This window comes from Dendrobates tinctorius, unplaced genomic scaffold (genome assembly GCF_039654945.1).
Source record: "Dendrobates tinctorius isolate UK_male_01 unplaced genomic scaffold, ASM3965494v1 ptg000384l, whole genome shotgun sequence".
Lineage (NCBI taxonomy): Eukaryota > Metazoa > Chordata > Amphibia > Anura > Dendrobatidae > Dendrobates > Dendrobates tinctorius.
Window position 1 is genome coordinate 1,612,078 of NW_027362050.1, and position 23,070 is coordinate 1,635,147.

The 23,070-nt window shown below is 47.2% G+C and overlaps 1 protein-coding gene across 3 annotated transcripts in view; it reads right to left on the minus strand.

Moving 5' to 3' along the window:
• Positions 1-903: 903 nt before the first annotated feature.
• Positions 904-23,070, minus strand: part of KAT5 (lysine acetyltransferase 5) — a 42,316-nt gene continuing 20,149 nt past the window's right edge. For all 3 annotated transcript variants that reach the window (XM_073563303.1, XM_073563302.1, XM_073563301.1), the window contains 4 exons: positions 3,111-3,204; positions 2,543-2,702; positions 1,936-2,017; positions 904-1,251 (listed from right to left, as the gene is read on the minus strand). In XM_073563303.1, the coding sequence (XP_073419404.1) occupies positions 1,117-1,251; positions 1,936-2,017; positions 2,543-2,702; positions 3,111-3,204 (471 nt within the window). In that variant the 3' untranslated portion in view covers positions 904-1,116. The remainder of the gene's footprint in view (positions 1,252-1,935; positions 2,018-2,542; positions 2,703-3,110; positions 3,205-23,070) is intronic.

Consider the following 23,070-nt stretch of genomic DNA (forward strand, 5'->3'; position numbering starts at 1 on the left):
TTATACAAATACATATGGTATATATTTGTGGTAATCAAAATGTACAGGGCCCAGATTTATTTATTTGTCTTACCTGTCTCCAGCCCTGTCTAACTGACATGTTATAACTGCCCATACTTTGATAAATGTACTTCGATTAAATGTACATAAATGCCTCCCCCCAGGCTAGGTCTGAAGATATAGGTGGCCAGTTCAAAGATCTTACTTTTTTTTTCTCACTCGTTAGCAATCAAACTAAGTTGAGCCAGCAGGACACAATAAATGTAGTGAGCAGATAAACAAGTGTCCAGGCCTACATGATCATAAACCACTTTGAAAAGTTACTTGACTTCATAGCATAAGGGGACAAGCAAAGTATTTGACAAACAGATTAATGAAAAAAAAAACAAAAAAACCTAAAGGTAGATACGGGGCTGAGGGCAGCCCGTGTCCACGTCCTACTGACACTAAGCTAAAACTGATTAGCTTTCTGCCAGTTGGTGAATATATACTGCTGGGGAGGAGCTAACTTTTTTGTGCATAGTGTCATCCTCCTAATGGCAGCAGCATACACCCATGGTTTCCCGTGTCCCCCAATGAAGCGAGTTGATCACCAGAACAGACTTTTTGGCAATTATACTCTGAATTGTTCACCCACGGGCTGTCCCATTTCCCAGTTCAGCATCTTACAAGCCAAGTCATTAATTCTTGCATATAACTTGTCAATTTCTTACAGATATGTTCTTGTATATTAGCTAGGGGTGCCAGAAGACACAGGCAGTTAACAGTTGCAAGACACTAGCTCTGCTTACAACGTGGGCAGATGACCCATCAGCATCTCTCAGTTTATAATTGTGCTTCAGCCATTGGATTTCTGCTGTCCGCCGCTCCTGCTGATCACACAATTTACCAGCACTAGTCCTACTCTGTACTGAGTCACAACTTTATAATAAAATCTGCAGCTTTCAGGAAATACAAACATTTTAAAAAGATTCCCAAACTTGAAAACTGAACATTCAGAAATGAAGTAGTCGCCTCTTCAATGCACTAGTGCAAAGCGTCCGAGAGCAGCAGAGTCCATCTGGCTCAGAACGGTTTTACAACACAGCTCAACAACAGAGCCTTGACAGTCTTCTGTCACCACTTCCCTCGTTTGCTCCAGTCCTTCGGTGTGAAGTGCAGGCATTTGGAATCTATCCTCAAAATCCTCTTCAGCATGGCTCTTTCATGACCTTCAACAATGTCTTCAGAGAGTGTCAGGATATACTGGCCCTGAAAAAAACATGACCAATATCATGTGGATAAATCAGATGGTCTGTTTTACTATATAAAAAAAAAATCATTAGATCATATTTTTCTCCCCTCTAATCAAGCGAATTTTAAAGGTGTTGAGCGGCCAAGTCTCATGGAGAGAATATAGGATTCACACAAAACCACCTAGTAAAGTACAGCATGGGCCTATTAAAATCAATGCATGAACGTGAAAATTTCCCCACTTTGTCTCAAACAAAAAGTAGAGGCTGCAAACACCTATTTATTAACTCCATGTGTCCTAATACACATAGAAAGAAGTTTTACTAAAATGGACAGTTGATTAAAGGGGTTGTCTAGGCTTGACACAAAAGTCTGCACACAGTTAGGGTTTGCCAATATTGCCGATTGCAAGTAAGCAGTCATGGGACCGCATGTATGCTATTTGCATTCTGTAGACACATGCCGACTAGACGTGCTCTGCTTCGCTAATACAAGTGCATTGAGATAAACAAGATATGTCTAGTCTGCCTGTGACCGTGAGTATGCAAACAGATACTTGCGGGCACATGACCACCCTCTTGCAGCGGCAATACCAGGGAATCCTGACAGTGTGCACACCACATGCCATCCCACTTCAGGAGTCTGTCGATTGTTCTGTCAAGCCTGGACAATCCCTTTAAAACCACTGTCTGTGATAGTTACCTTGTAGTAGTTGATGAGGTTCAGATACTGCAAGGTGGAGATGACATCTTCCTTTTTAATACTGGTGATCTCACTGATTTCACTGCACGGATAAAACATTGTATAAGTACATTTGTAACCTAAAGCAATGCTTCGCTTTTCACTACATTGGGAGACTATATTATTACAAATACACAATAGTGACATGTTAAGGCTGTTAACACTTTCACTCAGACATCACTGCAAAAATAAAAGGGATTCTTTACATAACTGATGCAAACAAAAGCAGAGAGGTCCCACTGACTACTGTGGTGTCATTCTGGATTCATCTGTCCATCTTTAGAGCAAGAAAATTATATATATATACACATATATATATATATATATATATACACACACACACACACACACACACACACACACACACAAAACTTGTCCTTTTCAAATAAAAAAACTAACACATCAGACCCCATAATAATCAGTTCTGTATCAGATCTGTTTTGAGCATTAATTTGGTTTTTCTGTTCCTTTATAAGGAACCAATGTCCTATGTAAAAGTATGAAAATAGCTTAACATCTTTCCTTGTCGTATTTAATACCTTTCCTACCAAAGTGTTTTATATCTTACTTAATAGTTATCTGCGGCCTCTCCCCGGTTTCAGTCTTCAGCTCCATTAGAATTTCTAAAATGGTTTGTGACCAATAACTTCGGTAGGAGAGGAGGCCTAAGTCAGACAGCGGCTTTTCAGGAGTCCCGGTCTTCCCCTCCACTTTAGATAATTCATAACCTAAATCAGTGATAACAGAAGTAAGGAATAGTGATGAGCGAACGTGCTGGGATAAGATGTTTTCTGAGCATGCTCGGGTGATAACAGTGCGTCTTCGGCATGCTCAAAAAATATGTTTGAGTCCCCACGGCTGCATGTTTCACAGCTGTTCAACAGACACAACACATGCAGGGATTTCCTGTTTGTTACACTATCCCTGCATGTGTTGCAGCTGTCGAACAGCCACGAGACATGCAGCCGTGGGGGCTCAAACATATTTTTTGAGCATGCAGAAGACACACGGTTAGCACCCGGGCATGCTCAGATAACACCTTATCCCAGCATGTCCGCTTGTCACTAGTAAGGAACATAAAGGAATTGCAAAGAAGTTGAGTGTTGGAAAGGGAAACATCTTCAATTCTGACTTACTGAACTCAATCAGAAGTTTTCCATATCCTCGTCTCTGATATGGTGGTAGTGTCAGGATACAAGCGACATTGTAATCCTCTGTTGACTCCTTCTCCTGTACATGGAGAACAAATGTGTAATTATTCTAAACTTTCTAAATCTTACTTTTTTTTCTATAAAAGCTGGAGAGTACAAAATGGAATTACATGTTCATGGAGTAAATTTAACACACGACAGTCCCATCAGGTGCGCCTCTCCTCTTGCAAAGCCAGTTCTACACAGGAGACCAGCTTGGAAATGAGCAAAAAGATTCACAGGACCATGGTTCAGCATTCATGACGGTATTCCTTGACAGCCGGTCCGAAGTTATAGCATTCCAGGATGCTGGCATTCGACTGCCAGCCGGGGAAGTTTGCATGACCTTCATCAGGCCACCAAGAAATACCGATGTGAATTCTAGACCAGGGTCTTACAAATTTTTTTTGCTAATTTCTGTAACCAACCACAACTACATTTGCATTTTTTAAGGAAAAAGTTCCCACTTAGAGCAGTGGTCTCATCACACACTGCTAGGATATGACAACTAAGTCTTACTGAACTGGCAGTGCCACCATGAAAGTGATCGGCTAAGACTGACAAGTGAAGAAATCTTATGCTGTGATAAGACTATTACTTTCTATCAGGCCACGATCACCTAGTTGTATTAAAAATCTAAAATGAATATTGGTCCGAAACGATCACCAAAAGTACAATGAACAAAGTTACAGCTGTCTGAACAAGGCCATACACTTCAGCTTATCCTGACTTTTTTATTTTATTTTAACCCCTTCACCCCCAAGGGTGGTTTGCACGTTCATGACCGGGCCAATTTTTACAATTCTGACCACTGTACCTTTATGAGGTCATAACTCTGGAACGCTTCCATGGATCCCGGTGATTCTGACATTGTTTTCTCGTGACATATTGTAGTGGTAAAATTTCAAATAACTTGCGTTTATTTGTGGGAAAAACGGAAATTTGGCGAAAATTTTGAAAATTTCGCAATTTTCCAACTTTGAATTTTTATGCCCTTAAATCACAGAGATACGGCACACAAAAAACTTGATAACTAACATTTCCCACATGTTTACTTTACATCAGCACAATTTTGGAACCAAAATTTTTTTTTGTTAGGAAGTTATAAGGGTTAAAAGTTGACCAGCGATTTCTCATTTTTACAACACCATTTTATTTTTAGGACCACATCACATTTGAGGTCACTTTGAGGGGTCTATATGATAGAAAATACCCAAAAGTGACACCATTCTAAAAACTGCACCCCTTAAGGTGCTCAAAACCACATTCAAGAAGTTTATTAACCCTTTAGGTGCATCACAGGAATTTTTTTGAATATTTAAAAAAAAAAATGAACATCTAACTTTTTTCACAAAAAAAAAACTTCAGGTTCAATTTTTTTTATTTTACCAAGGGAAACAGGAGAAATTGGAGTGCAAAAGTTATTGTGCAATTTGTCCTGAGTACGCTGATACCTGATATGTGGGGGGGAACGACTGTTTCGGCGCATGGCAGAGCTCAGAATGGAAGGAGCGCCGTTTGACTTTTTCAATGCAAAATTGGCTGGAATTCAGATCGGACGCCATGTCACGTTTGGAGAGTCCCTGATGTACCTAAACAGTGGAAACCCCCTACAAGTGACCCCATTTTGGAAACTAGACCCCCCAAGGAACTTATCTAGATATGTGGTGAGAACTTTGAACCCCCAAGGGCTTCACAGAAGTTTATAACATAAAGCCGTACAATTAAAAAATCATATTTTTTCCACAAAAATGATCTTTTCACCCTCAATTCTTATTTTTCCAAGGGTAACAGGACCCAAAAAGTTATTGTGCAATTTATCCGGAGTACGCCGATACCCCACATGTGGGGGTAAACCACTATTTGGGCGCATGGCAACACTCGGAAGGGAAGCAGCGCCATTTGACGTTTTTGGCTGGAATTGAGATCGGACACCATGCCGCGATTGGAAAACCCCTGATGTACCTAAACAGTGGAAACCCCCCACAAATGACACCATTTTGAAAACTAGACCCCCTAAGGAACTTATCTAGATGTGTGGTGAGCACTTTGAACCCCCAAAGGCTTCACAGAAGTTTATAATGCCAGGGCATGAAAATAAAAAAATCGTATTTTTTCCACAAACATGATCAATTAGTCCCCAATTTTTTTATTTTCCCAAGGGTAACAGGAGTAATTGAACCCCAAAAGTTGTTGTCCAATTTGTCCTGAGTACGCTGACACCCCATATGTGGGAGAAAACTACTGTATGGACACACGTCAGGGCTCGGAAGGGAAGTAGTGACGTTTTGGAATGCAGACTTTGAGGGAATGTTCTGCGGGTGTCATGTTGCCTTTGGAGAGCCCCTAATGTACCTAAACAGTGGAAACCCCCCACAAATGACCCCCATTTTGGAAACGAGACCCCCTAAGGAACTTATCTAGATGTGTGGTGAGCACTTTGAACCCCCAAGGGCTTCACAGAAGTTTATAATGCCCGGGCATGAAAATAAAAAAATCGTATTTTTTCCACAAACATGATCAATTAGTCCCCAATTTTTTCATTTTCCCAAGGGTAACAGGAGAAATTGGACCCCAAAAGTTGTTGTCTAATTTGTCATGAGTACGCTGACACCCCATATGTGGGAGAAAACTACTGTATGGACACACGTCGGGGCTCGGAAGGGAAGCAGTGACATTTTGGAATGCAGACTTTGATGGAATGGTCTGCGGGTGTCATGTGCGTTTGGAGAGCCCCTAATGTACCTAAACTATTGAAACTCCCCACAAGTGACCCCATTTTGGACACTAGGCCCCCCACGGAACTTATCTAGATGTGTGGTGAGCACTTTGAACCCCCAAGTGCTTCACAAAACTTTATAACGCTCGGACGTGAAAATAAAAAAATCATTTTTTTCCACAAAAATGATATTTTTGCCCCCAATTTTTTATTTTCCTAAGGGTAACAGGAGAAATTGGACCCCAAAAATTGTTTTGCAATTTGACCTGAGTAGGCTGATACCCTACATGTGGGGGTAAAACACTGTTTGGGCGCATGGCAGAGCTTGGAAGGGAAGGAGCACCATTTGACTTTTTCAACTCAGAATTGGCTGGAATTGAGATCAGACGCCATGTTGCATTTGGAGAGCCCCTGATGTGCCCAAACAGTGGAAACCCCCAATTCTAACTCCAACCCGAACCCCAACACACCCCTAACCCTAATCTCAGCCCTAACCCTAGCCTTAACCCTAGCCCTAACGGAAAAAAGGAAATAAATACATTTTTTTTATTTTATTATTTTTCCCTAACTAAGGGGGTGATAACGGGGGGTTTGATTTACTATTTATGGCGGTTTTTATATTTGGCGGCTGTCGCACGCTAAAAGACGCTTTTTATTGTAAGAATAGTTTTTGCATCACCACATATTAAGAGCTATAATTTTTCCGTATTTTGACCCACCGAGTCATGTGAGGTCTTATTTTTTGTGGGACGAGTTGACATTTTTATTGGTACCATTTTCGGGCACGTGACATTTTTTGATCACTTTTTATTCCGATTTTTGGGACGCAGAATGAACAAATGGGGGGGGTGCGTTTACACCGTTCCGCGTGCGATAAAATTGATAAAGCGGTTTTATTCTTCGGGTCAGTACGGTTACAGCGATACCTCATTTAGGTCTTTTTTTATGTTTTGTCGGTTTTATGCAATGAAAACTATTTTATATAAAAAATAATTATTTTTGCATCGCTTTATTCTGCGAGCTATAACTTTTATTTTTTCGCTGATGATGCTGGGTGTCGGCTCGTTTTTTGCGGGACAAGATTACGTTTTCAGCGGTACCATGGATATTTATATGTGTCTTTTTGATCGCGCGTTATTACACTTTTTGTTTGGCGGTATGATAATAAATCATTATTTTTTGCTTCGTTTTTTATTTTTATTTTTTTAAGGGGTTCGCTAAAGGGGTTAACTAATGGGACAGTTTTATAGGGCGGGTTGTTACGGACGCGGCGATACCTAATATGTGTACTTTTATTGTTTTTTTTTTTTTTATTTCTAAAAAATGGATTTATTTGGAGGAATTTTTTTTTTTTTTTTTCTAATTTATTTGGCGATTTTTTTTAATTTATTTTAACACTTTTTTTTATTTTTTACTTTATTAAATAGTCCCAGGTGGGACATCACTGTCCTGTGACAGATCGCTGATCTGTCACATCACAGATCAGCAATCTGTCACAGGCACTGCAGAAGGCTTCCTCATGCCTGCGCTTTGCAGGCACTGAGGAAGCCAGCTTCCTGCAGGCCCCCGTCGCCATCTTGGATTCGGGGGCCTGCAGGAAACGAGCCCCCCCGCAGCAGCGCTGCACATTGCGCTGCCGTGGGGGCTCAGGGAAGCAAGGAGGGAGCCCCCTCCCTGCCGATGCTTCCCTTTAACCCCCGGTACACCGCGATCATGTTTGATCGCGGTGTGCAAGGGGTTAACGTGTCGGGGGCGGTCCGTGACCGCCCCGACACATTGTGCCGGGTGTCAGCTGTGATAAGTAGACGTACTATCCCGTCCATGGGCATAGGGGCCCGGGTCCCATGGACGGGATAGTACGTCTCATGTCAGGAAGGGGTTAAACAGGAAGCATAACAGACCAGTTTTTTTTTTTATACAGTTAGGTCCAGAAATATTTGGACAGTGACTGAATCTTTGCGATTTGGGCTCTGCAGGCCGCTATTTTTGTTGAAGTGTGAACTTTCAGGTAAAGAGTTTGAACAAAAGTATTCTATTAAACGTCTAGGAATTGTAGTCATTTTTCTATTTCTCATTTTAGTGGCTCAAAAGTAATTGGACAAATGAACTTACCATAAATAAAATGTATTTTTTATATTTTGTAGATAACCTTTGCAGGCAATGACTACCTGGCGTCTGGAAGCCATGGACGTCAAACACTGGTACTCCTCCTTTGTGAGGCTTTACCACCTTTAGGCTGAGTTCACACGTGGCGTTTTTTTCGCGTTTCCGCGGCAGTTTTAACCGCGCGATTTTGCCGCGAAAAATAAGCATCCCATGCATTCCTATGGGATTCCGCAATGCTGTGCTAATGCTGCGGTTTTTACCGCGGCGGAATCGCTTCGTGGTAAAAAACGCAGCATGCTCATTATTTTGCGGAATCGCGGCGATCCCGCACCCATAGGAATGCATTGTTCCGCTTCCTTCCCGCATGTGGCTGTGCACACCATTCGGAAAGTAAGCAGAACAATTGCGGATGGTACCCATGGTCCGGAGGAGAGGAGACTGTCCTCCGGGCTTTGGGTACCATATCCCTGTAAAAAATAGAATTTAAAATAAAAAATATTGTTATTCTCACCCTCCGACGTCCCGCGCAGCCTTCCCGCCTCTCTCCACGCTCCCGTTCCCAGTAGTCCTTTGCGAAAATGCCCGCGATGGCGTCCGATCTCGCGGGATCGCAAAGTCTCGCTGTAATTCGCGCGACGTCGTCGCGATCCCGCGAGAACTGACGTCATCGCGGGCATTTTCGTAAAGGACTACTGGGAACGCCTGCGCGGGACGTCGGAAGGTAAGAATAACAATATTTTTTATTATTTTTTTACATTCTATCTTTTACTACTGATGCCGCATAGGCAGCCTCAGTAGTAAAAAGTTGGTCACACTCGTCAAACACTATGTTTGACGAGTGTGACCAACCTGTCAATCAGTTCTCCAAGCGATGCTACAGATCGCTTGGAGAACGCTAGCATTTTGCAAGCTAATTACGCTTGCAAAATGCTAGTTTTTCCGCGGGAAAATCGCGGGAATTTAAAATGCGATTTTCCCGCGGACTGGAATTCCGGAATTCTCGCGGTAATTTCCGCGAGAGTTCCGGTACGTGTGCACTTAGCCTTACTGCAGCACACTTTAGTTGATGCTCGTTTGTGGGTCTTTCTACCTTAAGTTTTCATCTTAAGCATATGAAATGCTGCTCGATGGGGCAGAGATCTGGTGATGACTCGGCCATTTCAAAATATTTTCTTTGAATTAATAAACTACTGCATTGCTTTCGCAGTATATTTTGGGTCATTGCCCACCTGTATTGTGATGCACCGTCCAATCAATTTCACTGCATTTGGTTGAATCTGTGCAGAAAGTCTCCTCACCCCGTAAATCTCAGAATTCATCCGGCTGCTTCTGTCTTCAGTCCCATCATCAATAAACACTAGCGACCCGCCGCCATTGGGAGCCATGCATGCTTGCGCCATCACTCTACCTCCGCCATGTGTTACAGAGGAAGTGCTGTGCTTTGGATCCTGAGCCGTTCCAAGCCTTCTCCATACTTTCTTCTTCCCATCATTCTGGTAGAGATTGTTCTTCGTTTTGCTTTTCTAGAACTGGGCACCGCCTTTAGCTGGCTTTTTTTTTTGCAAAGTCTAATTTGGCCTATTTTTAAGGCTGATTTATGGTTTACACCTCGTGCTGAACCCTCTGTATTTGCTCTAATGAAGTCTTCCCTTTATAGCAGACAAAGTGAAACACCAACTTCCTGCAAACTGTTCTTCACTTGGGTCAATGCTGTGAAGTAGATTTTCGTCACGATGGAAAAGATTCTGCCATCATCCAAAACTGCTGTCTTCCGTGGACATCCAGACCTTTTTCAGTTTCCAAGCTCACCAGTATGCTTAATTTTCAAAATATATCCAAATTGTTGATCTTGCCAATGTCACCAACCGTTACACCGATGCCTGTACCTTGTGCCGGTCATTGCACTGGTTACCCTTCCACTCCAGAATTCAATATAAACTTTTCACTCTCATCCACAAAGCGCTACACAGTTAACATCTCCTCCCTCGTCTCAGTCTACCACCCTACCCGTGCCCTCCATTCTGCTAATGACCAAAGATTAAAGGCCCCGTCACACATAGCAACTCACCAGTGATCCCAACAACGATATCAACGTGTCAGGATCGCTGGTGAGCTGTCAAACTGACAGCTTCACCAGCGATCAGCACCAGCGACGCGGAGCGCGCAGCGTCGCTGTGTTCCTTAGTTACCAGTGCGCTGATGCAGGCAGCTGGTAACTAACGTACACAACGGGTATCTAAGGGACGCACATCCCTTAGATACCCGATGTGTACATTAGTTACCAGCTGATCGCTGGTCTCCCGCAAAAAAGAAAGCCTGGGAAATAGAGAGCGCGTCAGTCACAACAGCGGAGAGCGCAGCAGCAGAAGTGACACCATGCCGCGGGATTACCAGGCCGACAAAGGATCCTTGTATAATTCTCACACGCTTTATGCATTTAATAGCCTTCTGCGTCTGTACTTTTACACATACTTGTTGGTATCTGATTCATGCAGCATTACATGAACACCCCATTTCTTACATTATGGCTGGTCAGAACAATGAAAGCAATTGTTACCATCCACCTTTTCTTGAGGTTTTACCTTTCGTGTCTCCCCTATTTCTTCATAGATTGTAAGCTTGCGAGCAGGGTCCTCATTCCTATTGGTAGCTGTTTGTTTATGTCATTGTTGTTATGCTGTAATGTCTTTGTCTGTACAAGTCTCCTCTAAAATGTAATGTGCTGCAGAATATGTTGGCGCTATAGAAATAAAATTACTGTATATACTTGTGTATAAGTCGACCCGAGTACAAGCCGATGCACCTAATTTTGCCTAAAAAAAACTAGTAAAAATTGACTTGAGTATAAGCCGGGTATGCATTGTCCCCTCATCCCCATCCTTGCTCCTCGTCCGCGTGGCTCCTTTTCTCCTTCGCCTCAATGGGGGGGACACAGGACCGTGGGTGTTATTCTGCTTCCACTAGGAGGCTGACACTAAGTAAAACACAAAAGAGTTAACTCTTCCTCTGCAGTATACACCCACAAGCTGGCTCCAGCCAAACCAGTTCATGCTTTTTGTCCGTAGGAGGCACATGGGTCTGCTATTCAGACCACAATTTGTAATTTATTTTTTTTTACCTTCTTAAATTTTATTTTTTTTTTGCACTTTTTAATGGACGATAGGGCTGACTGATGCCTTCAGAGGTCCGATCTCTCCAAACCAACAACAGGCATGAAAGTGGAGCGTCGCCTCCATGTACCCCCTTCCTGCAAGACATGCCTGAGCTTTTTTAGCTGCGACGGGTCCCTTAAGGGTCCCCGCTCTCTCCGCAGCCAGGACTTTTTTTTTTTTTTTACGCCAGATATCAGCCCTGACCCATCATGGAAGAATTAACCCCAGGATGTCCAGAGGCATGTTACAGTCCGTGCAGCCCCCACTGCATCACCGCTGATAAACAGCGGTGATGGAAGGAGGTGGACAGTCCCTCTCCACCTCACTGTCAAAGGGATGGAGGGCTCCCTGCACCGTCCACACTACAGCAGCCGACCTGTAGCATAGATGCCGGGCCCTGTGATCTCCGCTGGCGGTCTCTCAGAGGACCGACAGGGCCACAAGACCTGGGTAAGAGCTGCATTACCCCAGATCAGGGAGATTGGCCCTTCTCTGCAGTCCTCACAGGGTTTTTTTTTTCCTTAAAACTTTCTCCCTATTGGAACACGGTAGCAGGAACGGTGACATACTGAGGTACACCATGTCTCTCCCTAAGACACCCTGGAAGGCTAACAAAACAGTGTTTTTTGTCTGATATACCACCTGCCAGACTGCGTTGCCGCGTGGACAGACTACACCATTCTGCAAGGCCTGTGATCCCGAATGCGCTCAGGAGCCCTTCGCCGCTACCGAACCCAGTGTACCTAGTCCCCCTGAGTGGGCTTAGTCACTGTCGCAGTCCATGGCTTCATTAGCCAAAGCTATCGAGTCCCTCCACGGGTCAGGGCATTCGTTTGCCTGTCTTAGAGGGTTCCACTACTTCAGGGGAATCGTCAGCCAGCAGGGGCCGCTTTCACTCAAAAAGTGCACAGGCATCTAGAAAACGGATCCATAGCACGTCTCTCGGGCATTCTCGCGCCTTGGTATCCGTTAGCTCTGTTCCTCGCTCCCCATCTCCTGGGGTCCGCACCGACCAGGACTCTGACATGTCTCTCAACCTAGACTCTCCAGATTATCAGGCAACGGTAGACAGCCTCATTGAGGCCATCAACCAAACCTTGAAGCTCGACGAGGACTCTAACTCTGTCCCGGATCACGCAGCATCCTTTAAAGAGGGCCAAACGCTCTCATAGGGTTTTCTCTAATCATCCTGTGTTTCAGGACATAGTTCAGCGGCATAGGGAGCAACCGGACAAGTGCTTCACAGGTCAGAAACCTATGAAAGCGAGATACCCTTTTTCAGCGGAAGGAATGGGCCGAATCCCCTCCAAATTATCCGCCTGTATCCCGTCTGGTCGCCAAAACCCTCCTGTTCTTAACAGATGGTTTCTCCATTAAAGACTCCACACACCGTCAGATAGAGAACCTTGCCCGCTCAGTGTTTGAAATCTCCGGCTCAGCACTCTCTCCCTCTTTTGCAGCGACGTGGGTAGCTAAAGCAATGGTCTCTTGGGCAGATACCCTGACAGGAACCATTCGAGATAGTAACCTTCCCAGGAGGTATTGGATCTGGCCAATCAGATATCTCTGGCCAGCAACTACCGTATCTGGTCCATGCCTCGCTGGATGCGGCTAATTGTGCTGCTCTTACAGCCTCAAACGCTGTCACCATCAGAAGGGCACTGTGGCTCATGGAATGAAAGGCGGACTCGGCATCCAAAGAGTCCTTAAAGTCTCTGCCTTACTAGAGCAGGTGTCTATTTGGAGAGAAGCTGGATCAGCTTATCTCCGACACTACAGGGGGAAAGAGTAAATTCCTCCTCCAGCAGAGAACTAGGCGACCCTTCCGTCGTCAGGAAGACATGGTTTCGGTCCTTTTGCGGCAATTCCGCTTGGTCCACTACAACCTCTTCCAAATCGGGTCGCTTCCCCCATGGGGAAAAAGGTACCCAGGGCTCGTACAAGGCTAACCAGTCCTGGAAGACCCGACCTAAACAATCTAGATCTAAGGGATCCAGGTCCCATAGATTCTCAGCGCAATGACTAGTAGCATTATCCGGTAGACGCAGCAGGGTAGGCAGTCTACTTCTGTTTCATCGCGTCTGGCTCTCCATCGTTCATGCCGAATGGGTCAGGGAACTGGTGTCTGCCAAAAACAAAATAGAGTTTTCTTCCCGCCCTCCGGCACGGTTCTTCCCCTTTCGCCTGCCCAAGACAAAAGGCACAGGCCCGATCTTTTTACCAGGCCATCGATTCGCTATGCCAAAGCGGAGTCATTATTCCGGTCCCAGAAAACAAAAGGTTCGAGGGGTTCTACTCAAACTTATTCGTGGTTCAAAAAAAAAAAAAAAAAAAAAAAAAAAGACGGAACGGTGCGGCCCATTCTGGACCTGAAATTTCTAAACAAATTTGTCAGGGTCTGAAATTTCAGGATGGAGTCCCTCCGTTCCATCATCTCCTCGATGGAAAAGGGGGAGTTCATAGCATCCATTGACATCAAGGATGTTTACCTGAATATCCCGATCTTTCCCCCTCACCAGAGGTTACTGCGCTTAGCTATTCGCTAGGAACATTTCCAGTTCACAGCTTTACCCTTCGGGCTTGCCACCGCACCCAGAATGTCCACAAAGGTCATGGCAGCCATCATGTCCATTCTGCACTCTCAGGGACTGGTCATTCTGCTATACCTAGACAAACTTCTGATCATGGGGCAGTCTTTCCAAGCCTGTGCGGAGTGCGTCCGTATCACCTTGGATACACTTTCTCGTCTGGCTGATAAACTTACACAAATCTTCTCCGGTCCCAGCCCAGCAGAGATCCTTCTTGGGAAAGACCCTGGACACCTCCTGAGGGTTGGTCATTCTCCCTCGAGACAAGTTCTTAGCTCTTCAGCAGGGAGCCCAGGCACTTTGTCGCCCATACCCGCGTTCCATCCGATTTGGCATGGGGTCTTGGGCAAGACGGTGGCAGCGATGAAAGCCATCCCCTTTGCCCAGCTTCACCTCCGCCCTTTGCAGCATGCAATTCTGACAGCCTGGGACAGGAACCAGTTTTCCCTCAACCGACAGTGCCGCTTGTCTCCGCGAGTCAGGAAGACGCTCAGGTAGTGAACTTTTTGGCCTTCTCTCCCAGGGAAAATCTTTTCTTCCGATTCAACGGCTGATGGTCAGCACCGACGCCATCCTTCTTGACTGAAAAGCTGTTTTTCATCACCACACTGCTCAGGGGCGCTGGTCATTTTGGGAATCGCGCCTTCCCATCAAAGTACTGGAAATTTGAGCGATTCAGCGGAGCCTGCAGTGATTCTATCTCCTCCTGGCGGGTTGCTCTGTCCAAATACAATTGGACAACGCCATGGCCGTGGCATACATCAACCATCAAGGGGGCACCCGCAGCAGGGCCGCAATGCGCGAGGTGGTGCACATTCTCCGCTGGGCCAAAAAGAACCACTCTGCCATCTCAGAAGTACACATTCCAGGCGTGGAAAACTGGGAGGCAGACTTCCTCAGCCATCAAGTTCTCGTTTCGGGAGAGTGGTCTCTCCATCCGGAAGCCTTCCAACAAATCTGTTCCCGCTGGGGGACTCCGGATGTGGATCTGATGGCATCCAGACAAAACGCCAAGGTGTCCGTGCTCATGGCTCGGTCCCGGGATCCAGAAGCCATCAGGGGAAGATGCACTAATTCCGACTTCCATATGTGTTCCAAAGGTCATCAGAAAGACCAAGGCAGAAGGGATTTCAGTGATCCTGGTCGCCACGGACTGGCCACGCCAGGCGTGGTACGTGGAGCTGGTGCAGCTTGTCGTGGACGTTTCCTGGGGACTTCCAGATTGTCCAAATCTACTTTCCCAGGGCCCGATTTACCACCAGAACTCAGGGGCCGTGTGTTTAATGGTCTGGCTGTTGAATCCTGGGTCCTAACCCAATCTGGGTTCTCCCAAGAGGTGGTTTCCACCATGATTAACGCTTGGAAGCCTGTTTCGGTGCACATCTATCACCACACCTGGAAAACTTTTTTCGCTTGGTGCATAGACCATGGTCATATTCCTCTCGTCTTCTCCATCCCAACCATTTTGGAGTTCCTCCAGACTGGTTTGGAATCAGAAAAACTGACTCCCTGACGAAGCGGCAGCAAAACACGCATTGGAGTGGTGTGTGTGTGGGTCAGTGGAATGCCAGACTGGTTGGTATGTGTCTTTCTATGCACCTTTACTATCACACTATATTCTATTGATCATGGTTGATCAGATTGCAGCATTGACTAATTAATGTGCACTTTATTTATATTGTATGGGAATTAAATATTAATATTTTTGTTATGTAATGATAGGGGTTTGCTATAAGTCTCCAAAAATAATGGAAGCAATAGAGAATATCCTCATAAAGCAAATAGATGAAGCAGCGACTCAACGAGAAGTCATTATTATGGGGGACTTCAACTACCCTGAAATACATTGGGGAACCGAAACCTGCAGTTCCAGCAAAGGTAATAGGTTTTTGACAACTATGAGAGACAATTACCTTTCACAACTGGTTCAGGACCCAACAAGAGGGGGGGCACTGCTAGACCTAATATTAACCAACAGGCCAGACCGCATATCAAATGTAAGGGTTGGGGGTCACTTGGGTAATAGTGATCACAAATTAATAAGTTTTCATGTATCCTTTAATAAGATGTGTAGTAGAGGGGTTACAAGGACACTAAACTTCAGGAAAGCAAATTTCCAACGGATGAGAGATGATCTTGGTGCAATTAACTGGGACGATATCCTGAGACATAAAAATACACAAAGAAAATGGGAGACGTTTATTAGCATTCTGAATAGGACTTGTGCACAATATATATATATGGGAATAAACATGCGAGAAATAGGAGGAAACCACTATGGCTAAATAGTGCTGTAAGGGGAGCAATAAGAGATAAAAAATAAAGCATTTAGAGAATTAAAGCAAGTAGGTAGTGATGAGGCATTAACTAAATACACAAGATTAAATAAATTCTGTAAAAAGCAAATCAAAACAGCAAAGATTGAGACAGAGAGACTCATTGCCAGAGAAAGTAAAAATAATCCCAAAATATTCTTTAACTACATAAATAGTAAGAAGTTAAAAAATGATAATGTTGGCCCCCTTAAAAATAGTCTGGGTGAAATGGTGGAGGAAGATGAGGAAAAACAGGATTTTTGGGTTGCTTACCGTAAAATCTGTTTCTCGGAGCCTTCATTGGGGGACACAGAGACCATGGGTGTATGCTGCTGCCACTAGGAGGCTGACACTACGCACAGAAAAAGGTTAGCTCCTCCTCCGCAGTATACACCCCACCGACCGGCACTAATTTCCTCAGTTAGTGAGAAAGCAGTAGGAGAAGTAACAAAACAAAACAGAATGAAAACAGGACAGACAACTCAACTGTAATCAACAACCAACCTAAGAACAGGAGTTGCAGAATATGGGAGGGTGCTGTGTCCCCCAATGAAGGCTCCGAGAAACAGATTTTACGGTAAGCAACACAAAAATCCTGTTTTCTCGTTCGCCTTATTGGGGGACACAGAGACCATGGGACGTCCCAAAGCAGTCCCTGGGGTGGGAAACAAACTTCCATCAGGTCAGCGGACTCACCACCGCCGCCTGCAAGATCCTTCTGCCTAGGCTGGCATTCGCCGAAGCATAGGTGTGGACCTTGTAAAATTTGGCAAACGTGTGGAATCGAAGACCAGGTTGCCGCTTTGCAGAGCTGCTGTGCAGAAGCTTTGTGGTGCACCGCCCAGGAGGCACCCCCTGCCCGGGTAGAGTGAGCTCTAATTCCCGGAGAGGGCACTCGATGCTTGACCCGGTAGGCCTGCAAAATTGCCAATCTGATGCAGCGAGCAATGGTAGCCTTGGAGGCCGGCTGACATTTCCGCGCACCATCTGGAATGATGAAAAAATAGTCTGTCTTCCGCAAGGGAGACGTCCTAGCCAGGTAAACCTTCATGGCCCCGACCAGGTCTAGTTTGTTCAAGGAGCGTTCCAGAGGGTGGGTTGGACCCGGACAAAAGGACGGAGCACTGATGGAGCACCAGGAAAGGGGGACGCAAGAAAGGGCCACCATTTCCGACATGCGCTGGATGAAGGTGATGGCCACCAGAAAGTCCACTTTCCAGGAGAGAGGGGACAGGGAGACTTCCCTGAGAGGTTCAAAGGGAGACCGTTGAAGAGTCTCCAGAACCAGATTGAGATCCCATGGATCCACGGGAGCGCGGGTCGCAGGTGCCGTATGAGCCACTCCCTGAAGAAAGGTTTTGACCTGCGTACGGGAGGCCAACATCTTCTGAAAAAGAATGGAGAGCGCTGAAACCTGACCCTTCAAAGAACTGAGGGCAAGGCCCGCATCTAGGCCTGCCTGGAGGAACGCCAGGATAGAAGGGAGAGAAAAGGACATGGGCGGAACGTCATTGGCCTCGCACCAAGTGAAATAGGCCTTCCATGTACGATAATAAATTCTCGAAGACGATGGTTTTCTAGCCCGGATCATGGTGTGAATAACCCGATCTGAAAAACCTGACCGCCTCAGAACCGCGGTTTCAACAGCCACGCTGTTAAATTAAGTGGCAGAGAATTGGGATGGCAGATTGGACCTTGAGACAGCAGATCCGCTCTGTCTGAAAGCTTCCAGGGGGCGTCCGCGAGAAGATTGACAATGTCCGCGAACCAAGCCCTTCTGGGCCAATCCGGAGCGATGAGGATGACTGGTACGCCTCCGCCTTGATTTTCTTCAACAGCTTGGGAAGAAGAAGGGGAGGGAACAGATAAGGGAGCTTGAACTGCGACCAGGGAATGGTCAGAGCCTCGGCGCCCACTGCGAGAGGATCTCGGGCCCTGGATAAGAACTGTGGGACCTTCCTGTTCAGGCGAGACGCCAGCAGGTCCATGTACGGAGTCCCCCAACGACGGCAAAGCTGATGAAAGGCGTTCGGATGCAAGGACCACTCTCCCGCCGTGAGACCCTCGCGGCCGAGAAAATCGGCGGCCCAGTTGTCCACGCTGGGAATGTGCACTGCGGATATCGCTGGGACCAATACCTCTGCCCAGTGGAGAATCCTGGACACTGCCGCTAGAGCCCGAGGAGCTCCGTGTCCCCCCTCGGTGGTTGACATATGCCACCGCTATGGCACTGTCTGTCTGAATCCGGACCGGCAGACCCCTGAGAAGCCTTTCCCAGTGAATGATAAATCGCCCGTATCTCGAGGACGTTGATCGGCAGAGTTGTCTCTTGGGTCGACCACCAACCCTGAACCATCCGATTGCGAAACACAGCTCCCCAGCCGAGAAGGCTGGCGTCCGTTGTCACAATCTGCCAGTAAATCGGAAGGAATGATCGGCCCAGGGAAATGAGGGGTGACGTCAGCCACCAATTGAGGGACTGTTTGACCCGGAACGAGAGGCGAATTGGACGATCCAGGGAGAGAACGGACCTGTTCCACCGAGACAGTATGGCCTGTTGAAGCGGTCTCGTGTGATATTGAGCAAAGGGGATCGCTTCCGTCGTCTATACCATCTTTCCCAAGACTTTCATGGCTGACCGGAAAGATGGAAGCTTTAGGCTCTGTAGCGATCGAACCTCTCGCCGCAGAGATCAACTTCTCTTCCGGGAGAAAGACCCTCGATCGACGGGTGCCGAACAATAAGCCTAGAAACACAAGACGTTGAGTCAGAACGAGGTAGGACTTCCTCTTGTTTACAAGCCACCCAAACTGGACAGGGTGTCGAGAACGATGGTAAGGCTTTGGAGAGTATGGTGAAAAGACGGAGCTTTGATTAGAATGGCGTCGAGGTACGGGAAGAGTACGAGACCTCTGATCCTCAACAGGGCCATCAACGCCGCCATGATCTTTGTAAACACTCTGGGCGCGGTGGCAAGACCGAACGGCAGGGCGACAAACTGGTAGTGGTCCTGATGAATCGCAGAAATATCTGATGCCCGTAAGATGGGGACATGCAGATAGGCATCTTGAATGTCTATTGAACACATGAATTCCTGCGCCTCCATGGAAGCGATTACTGAACGGAGGGTCCCCATCCTGAAATGATGCAGGCGGACCCTCTTGTTCAGCAGTTTGAGATCCAGAATGGTCCGAACCGCACCGCCTTTTTTCGGCACTACAAATAGGTTTGAGTAAAACCCTGGGAATCGCTCTGTTTCGGGAACGGGCACAATGACCCCGGAACGGAGAAAGCAAGTCGATGGGTGCAAAGACGCCCGGAACTAAGGCGGGGCCTTTTGGAGGACGGGACTCGAAGAAGCGATCCTGGGGCCGAGACACGAACTCTATCTTGTTTCCTGAGGATACAACTTCCCTGACCCAAGCGACTTCCACTGAGGCAAGCCAGATGTTCCTGAAGAAAAGGAGTCGGCCGCCCAGTTGGAAAGGCGCCTCGGGGATTTATAGATAGTCATACCGAAGTGGACCTTCCAGTTCTGGACCCTCTGCCCTGGGAGGAGTGAGATCGTCAGGATGAAGTGGGCATAAAGGAGACCTTCTTCCTATCCTGGCGTGCTTGCGGCCTTTGTTGGTTGGAAAAAGATTCTGCCGTCGCGACGCAGCGGAAAGACCGAAACTGACACCCTGGAGGGGGTCTACGAGGCTTGGACTGTGGAAGAGAGCTTGTGCCCCCAGTGGCGTCTTTGATAATCTGGTCCAGCTGGGATCCAAAGAGACGCGCACCCTGAAAGGGCAGATTGGTAAGGGATTTTTTAGACGACAAATCCGCCTGCCAAGCCTTGAGCCAAATTGTACGTCGGATTGCAACTAAGTTGCTGGACGCTTGAGCTGCACAAGAGCCGAGACCAGATAATCCCCGGCATGGGAGATCTGGTTGGCTATCTCGGCCAAACACTCTGGTTGGGCTCCATCAAGAATGCCTTGGCGGAGATCTTCCGCCCAAGCAGCTTTGGCCTTTGCTACCCAAGTAGAGGCAAAGGCTAGGCTTAGCACCGTCGCAGCTGCTTCGAATGCTGACTTTGCTAAGGATTCCATGATCCTGTCGTTAGAATCCTTCAAAACTGCCACACCTGAAATCGTAAGGTCCGTGCTGTTAGACAGTCTGGACACAGGAGCGTCTACAGAGGGAGAAGCCGACCAGTTGTCGGTAAGCTCTTGAGAGAATGGATACAGCATGCCGAGGCGCTTCCCTCTTTGAAAGCGCCTGGACGGATTTTCCCTTTCCTGGTGAGGAGCTTGGCAAACTCAGAATGAGGAGCGAAGACCTCGGAAGGTGTTTATGCCCGTCTGAACGAAACCTCCTGATCTGAGGGTTTCGCAGGGGAGTCTGTGATCTCGAAAGTATGGTTAATCGCTGCAATGAGGTTCTGTACCGTAACCTTCATGTCCGCGGTATGGTCCGAATCCAGCTCTAAAATCTCCTCGGATGGCGCATCCGAGAATGCTTCGCCTGACTCAGGTGAGGATGCACGGGAAGGAAACTGCTGGGAAGGACTATGTGGTGAGATGGAGTGAGGGGAGGATTCCGGCCGGAGATCCTGCCTGGGTCTTTCGCGGCTCATGGTGGCTGGTTCAGGTGGAACCTCTTGTGACCTGCTGGGTCCTGCAGAGGAGCCCAGGGACAACTTATGAAGAATGGCCACTAGGGACTGAGACGCCCTGGTGAGATACGCCACTGATTGAGATTCGCTCTCACGTGGAGCAATAGGGGGCTCCTGGGCAGCGGCTGGATGGGGGGAAAGTCACTGAAGCAGTGCCGAAAGGATGGGGGACAGGAGGCAGAGGAGGGTGTCAGTCTGCAGATGCAGAGCTACTCACGGTCTGGTGTCCTGTAGATGCTTTCAGCGAGCGCTGCTGCACAGCTCGTCCATATCTGTAGGGCCACAGAAGCGGCGAAGGAGTCCGGCTGACAGGCTAGAGAAAATGGCAGCCTCCTGAGAGCCCGGTAGAAAAAACGCGCGCTTCCTTGTGGAGACAGGGAGGGCGGGGTTAACTGCAGCCAAAAGGTGGTACCGCCCGCTGCTGAGCGCCGCCTCCGGAGCGCAGATGTAGAGGGAAAGAGCGGAGGGCGGCCTAGAATGGGAGGGAGCGAACGGTGGGCGGGCTTAGAACGGGCGGGAGAGAAGCCCGCCTAAGGAAAGAGGCGGGGGGCGTGGCCGCGACGCCGAACAAGGCCGCAATAGAAGCCGGGGCCTGGAGTAGATGCGGCTGCCGGCGGGGAGCGCGGGGCGGCGCGGAGGCAACACTGCACTGCTGCGCGATCGCCCCGCAATGGATCCATGCCTGCCGCCCGGCTGTTGTCGAAATAAGATAAGTGCAGCGGAGGAGCGGAGGGGGGGCGCAGAGAGAGGAAGAGGCTGCTGAAAGGAGCCGTGACACCTGGGGATGTCATTAAGGGCGCCCGCTCCGCAAGGTACCCAAGCCTGCAGCATGGCTGGCCAAAATAAGAGAGGTGTAGCTGGGGAGACATGGGAGGCTAGGGAGAGGAGGTGACTCCGGGGTCCCATACTTACCTCTCGGCAAAAACCTGTACCTTATCATGATGCTGTCCTCTTCCATAGAAGGAGGACCGCGTCTCGTCCAGACCGACAGGCTCTGGTGGGCGAGAGACGGGGGGGCGAGGACAAGGTGGATCGCCTGACACGCATCCGTGCTCGGGGCTCTTGGTCCTGCCGTGGAGAGCTATGAGGATACGGGGTGGCAGTACACGCCGTACTCATAGTCTCTTTGTGGGAGTACGGATGTGACTGTTCACTCCGTATCCCTCCGAAACCTGCAAGGGAACGACGCACGCTGAGGTAGATATGGGTCTAATGAAAGACCCGTGTCCACCTCCTACTGACACTAAGCTAAACTGAGGAAATTAGTGCCGGTCGGTGGGGTGTATACTGCGGAGGAGGAGCTAACCTTTTTTTGTGCATAGTGTCAGCCTCCTAGTGGCAGCAGCATACACCCATGGTCTCTGTGTCCCCCAATAAGGCGAACGAGAAAAGCCAATATGCTAAATGACTTTTTTTCAACAGTGTTTACACAAGAAAATCCCATGACGGATAACATGATCAGGGATAAAAATTCTCCATTAAATGTCACCTGCTTAACCCAGCAGGAAGTACGGCGGCGTCTAAAGATCACTAAAATTGACAAATCCCCGGGCCCGGATGGGATACACCCCCGAGTACTGCAGGAATTAAGCACAGTCATAGATAGACCATTATTTTTAATCTTTAAAGATTCCATAATAACAGGGTCTGTACCACAGGACTGGCGTATAGTAAATGTGGTGCCAATATTAAAAAAGGGGACAAAAACTGAACTTGGAAATTATAGGCCAGTAAGTTTAACCTCAACTGTGGGTAAAATCCTGGAAGGTTTTCTAAGAGATACTATACTGGAGAAGAATAAACTTATGACCCAATATCAACATGGGTTTACAAAGGACCGTTCCTGTCAGACTAATCTGATAAGCTTTTATGAAGAGGTAAGTTCCGGACTGGACCAAGGGAATGCAGTGGACGTGGTGTATATGGACTTTTCAAAAGCTTTTGATACGGTGCCACACAAGAGGTTGATAAATAAAATGAGAACAATGGGGATAGGGGAAAATATGTGTAGGTGGGTTAAGAGCTGGCTCAGGGATAGGAAACAAAGGGTGGTTATTAATGGAGCACACTCGGACTGGGTCACGGTTAGCAGTGGGGTACCACAGGGGTCAGTTTTGGGCCCGCTTCTTTTTAACATATTTATTAATGACCTTATAAGGGGCATAGAGAGTAGAATTTCAATATTTGCAGATGACACTAAACTCTGCAGGGTAATCAATTCAGAGGAGGACAATTTTATATTACAGGAGGATTTATGTAAACTAGAAGCTTGGGCTGATAAATGGCAAATGAGCTTTAATGGGGATAAATGTAAGGTCATGCACTTGGGTAGAACGAACAAGATGTATAATTATGTGCTTAATTGT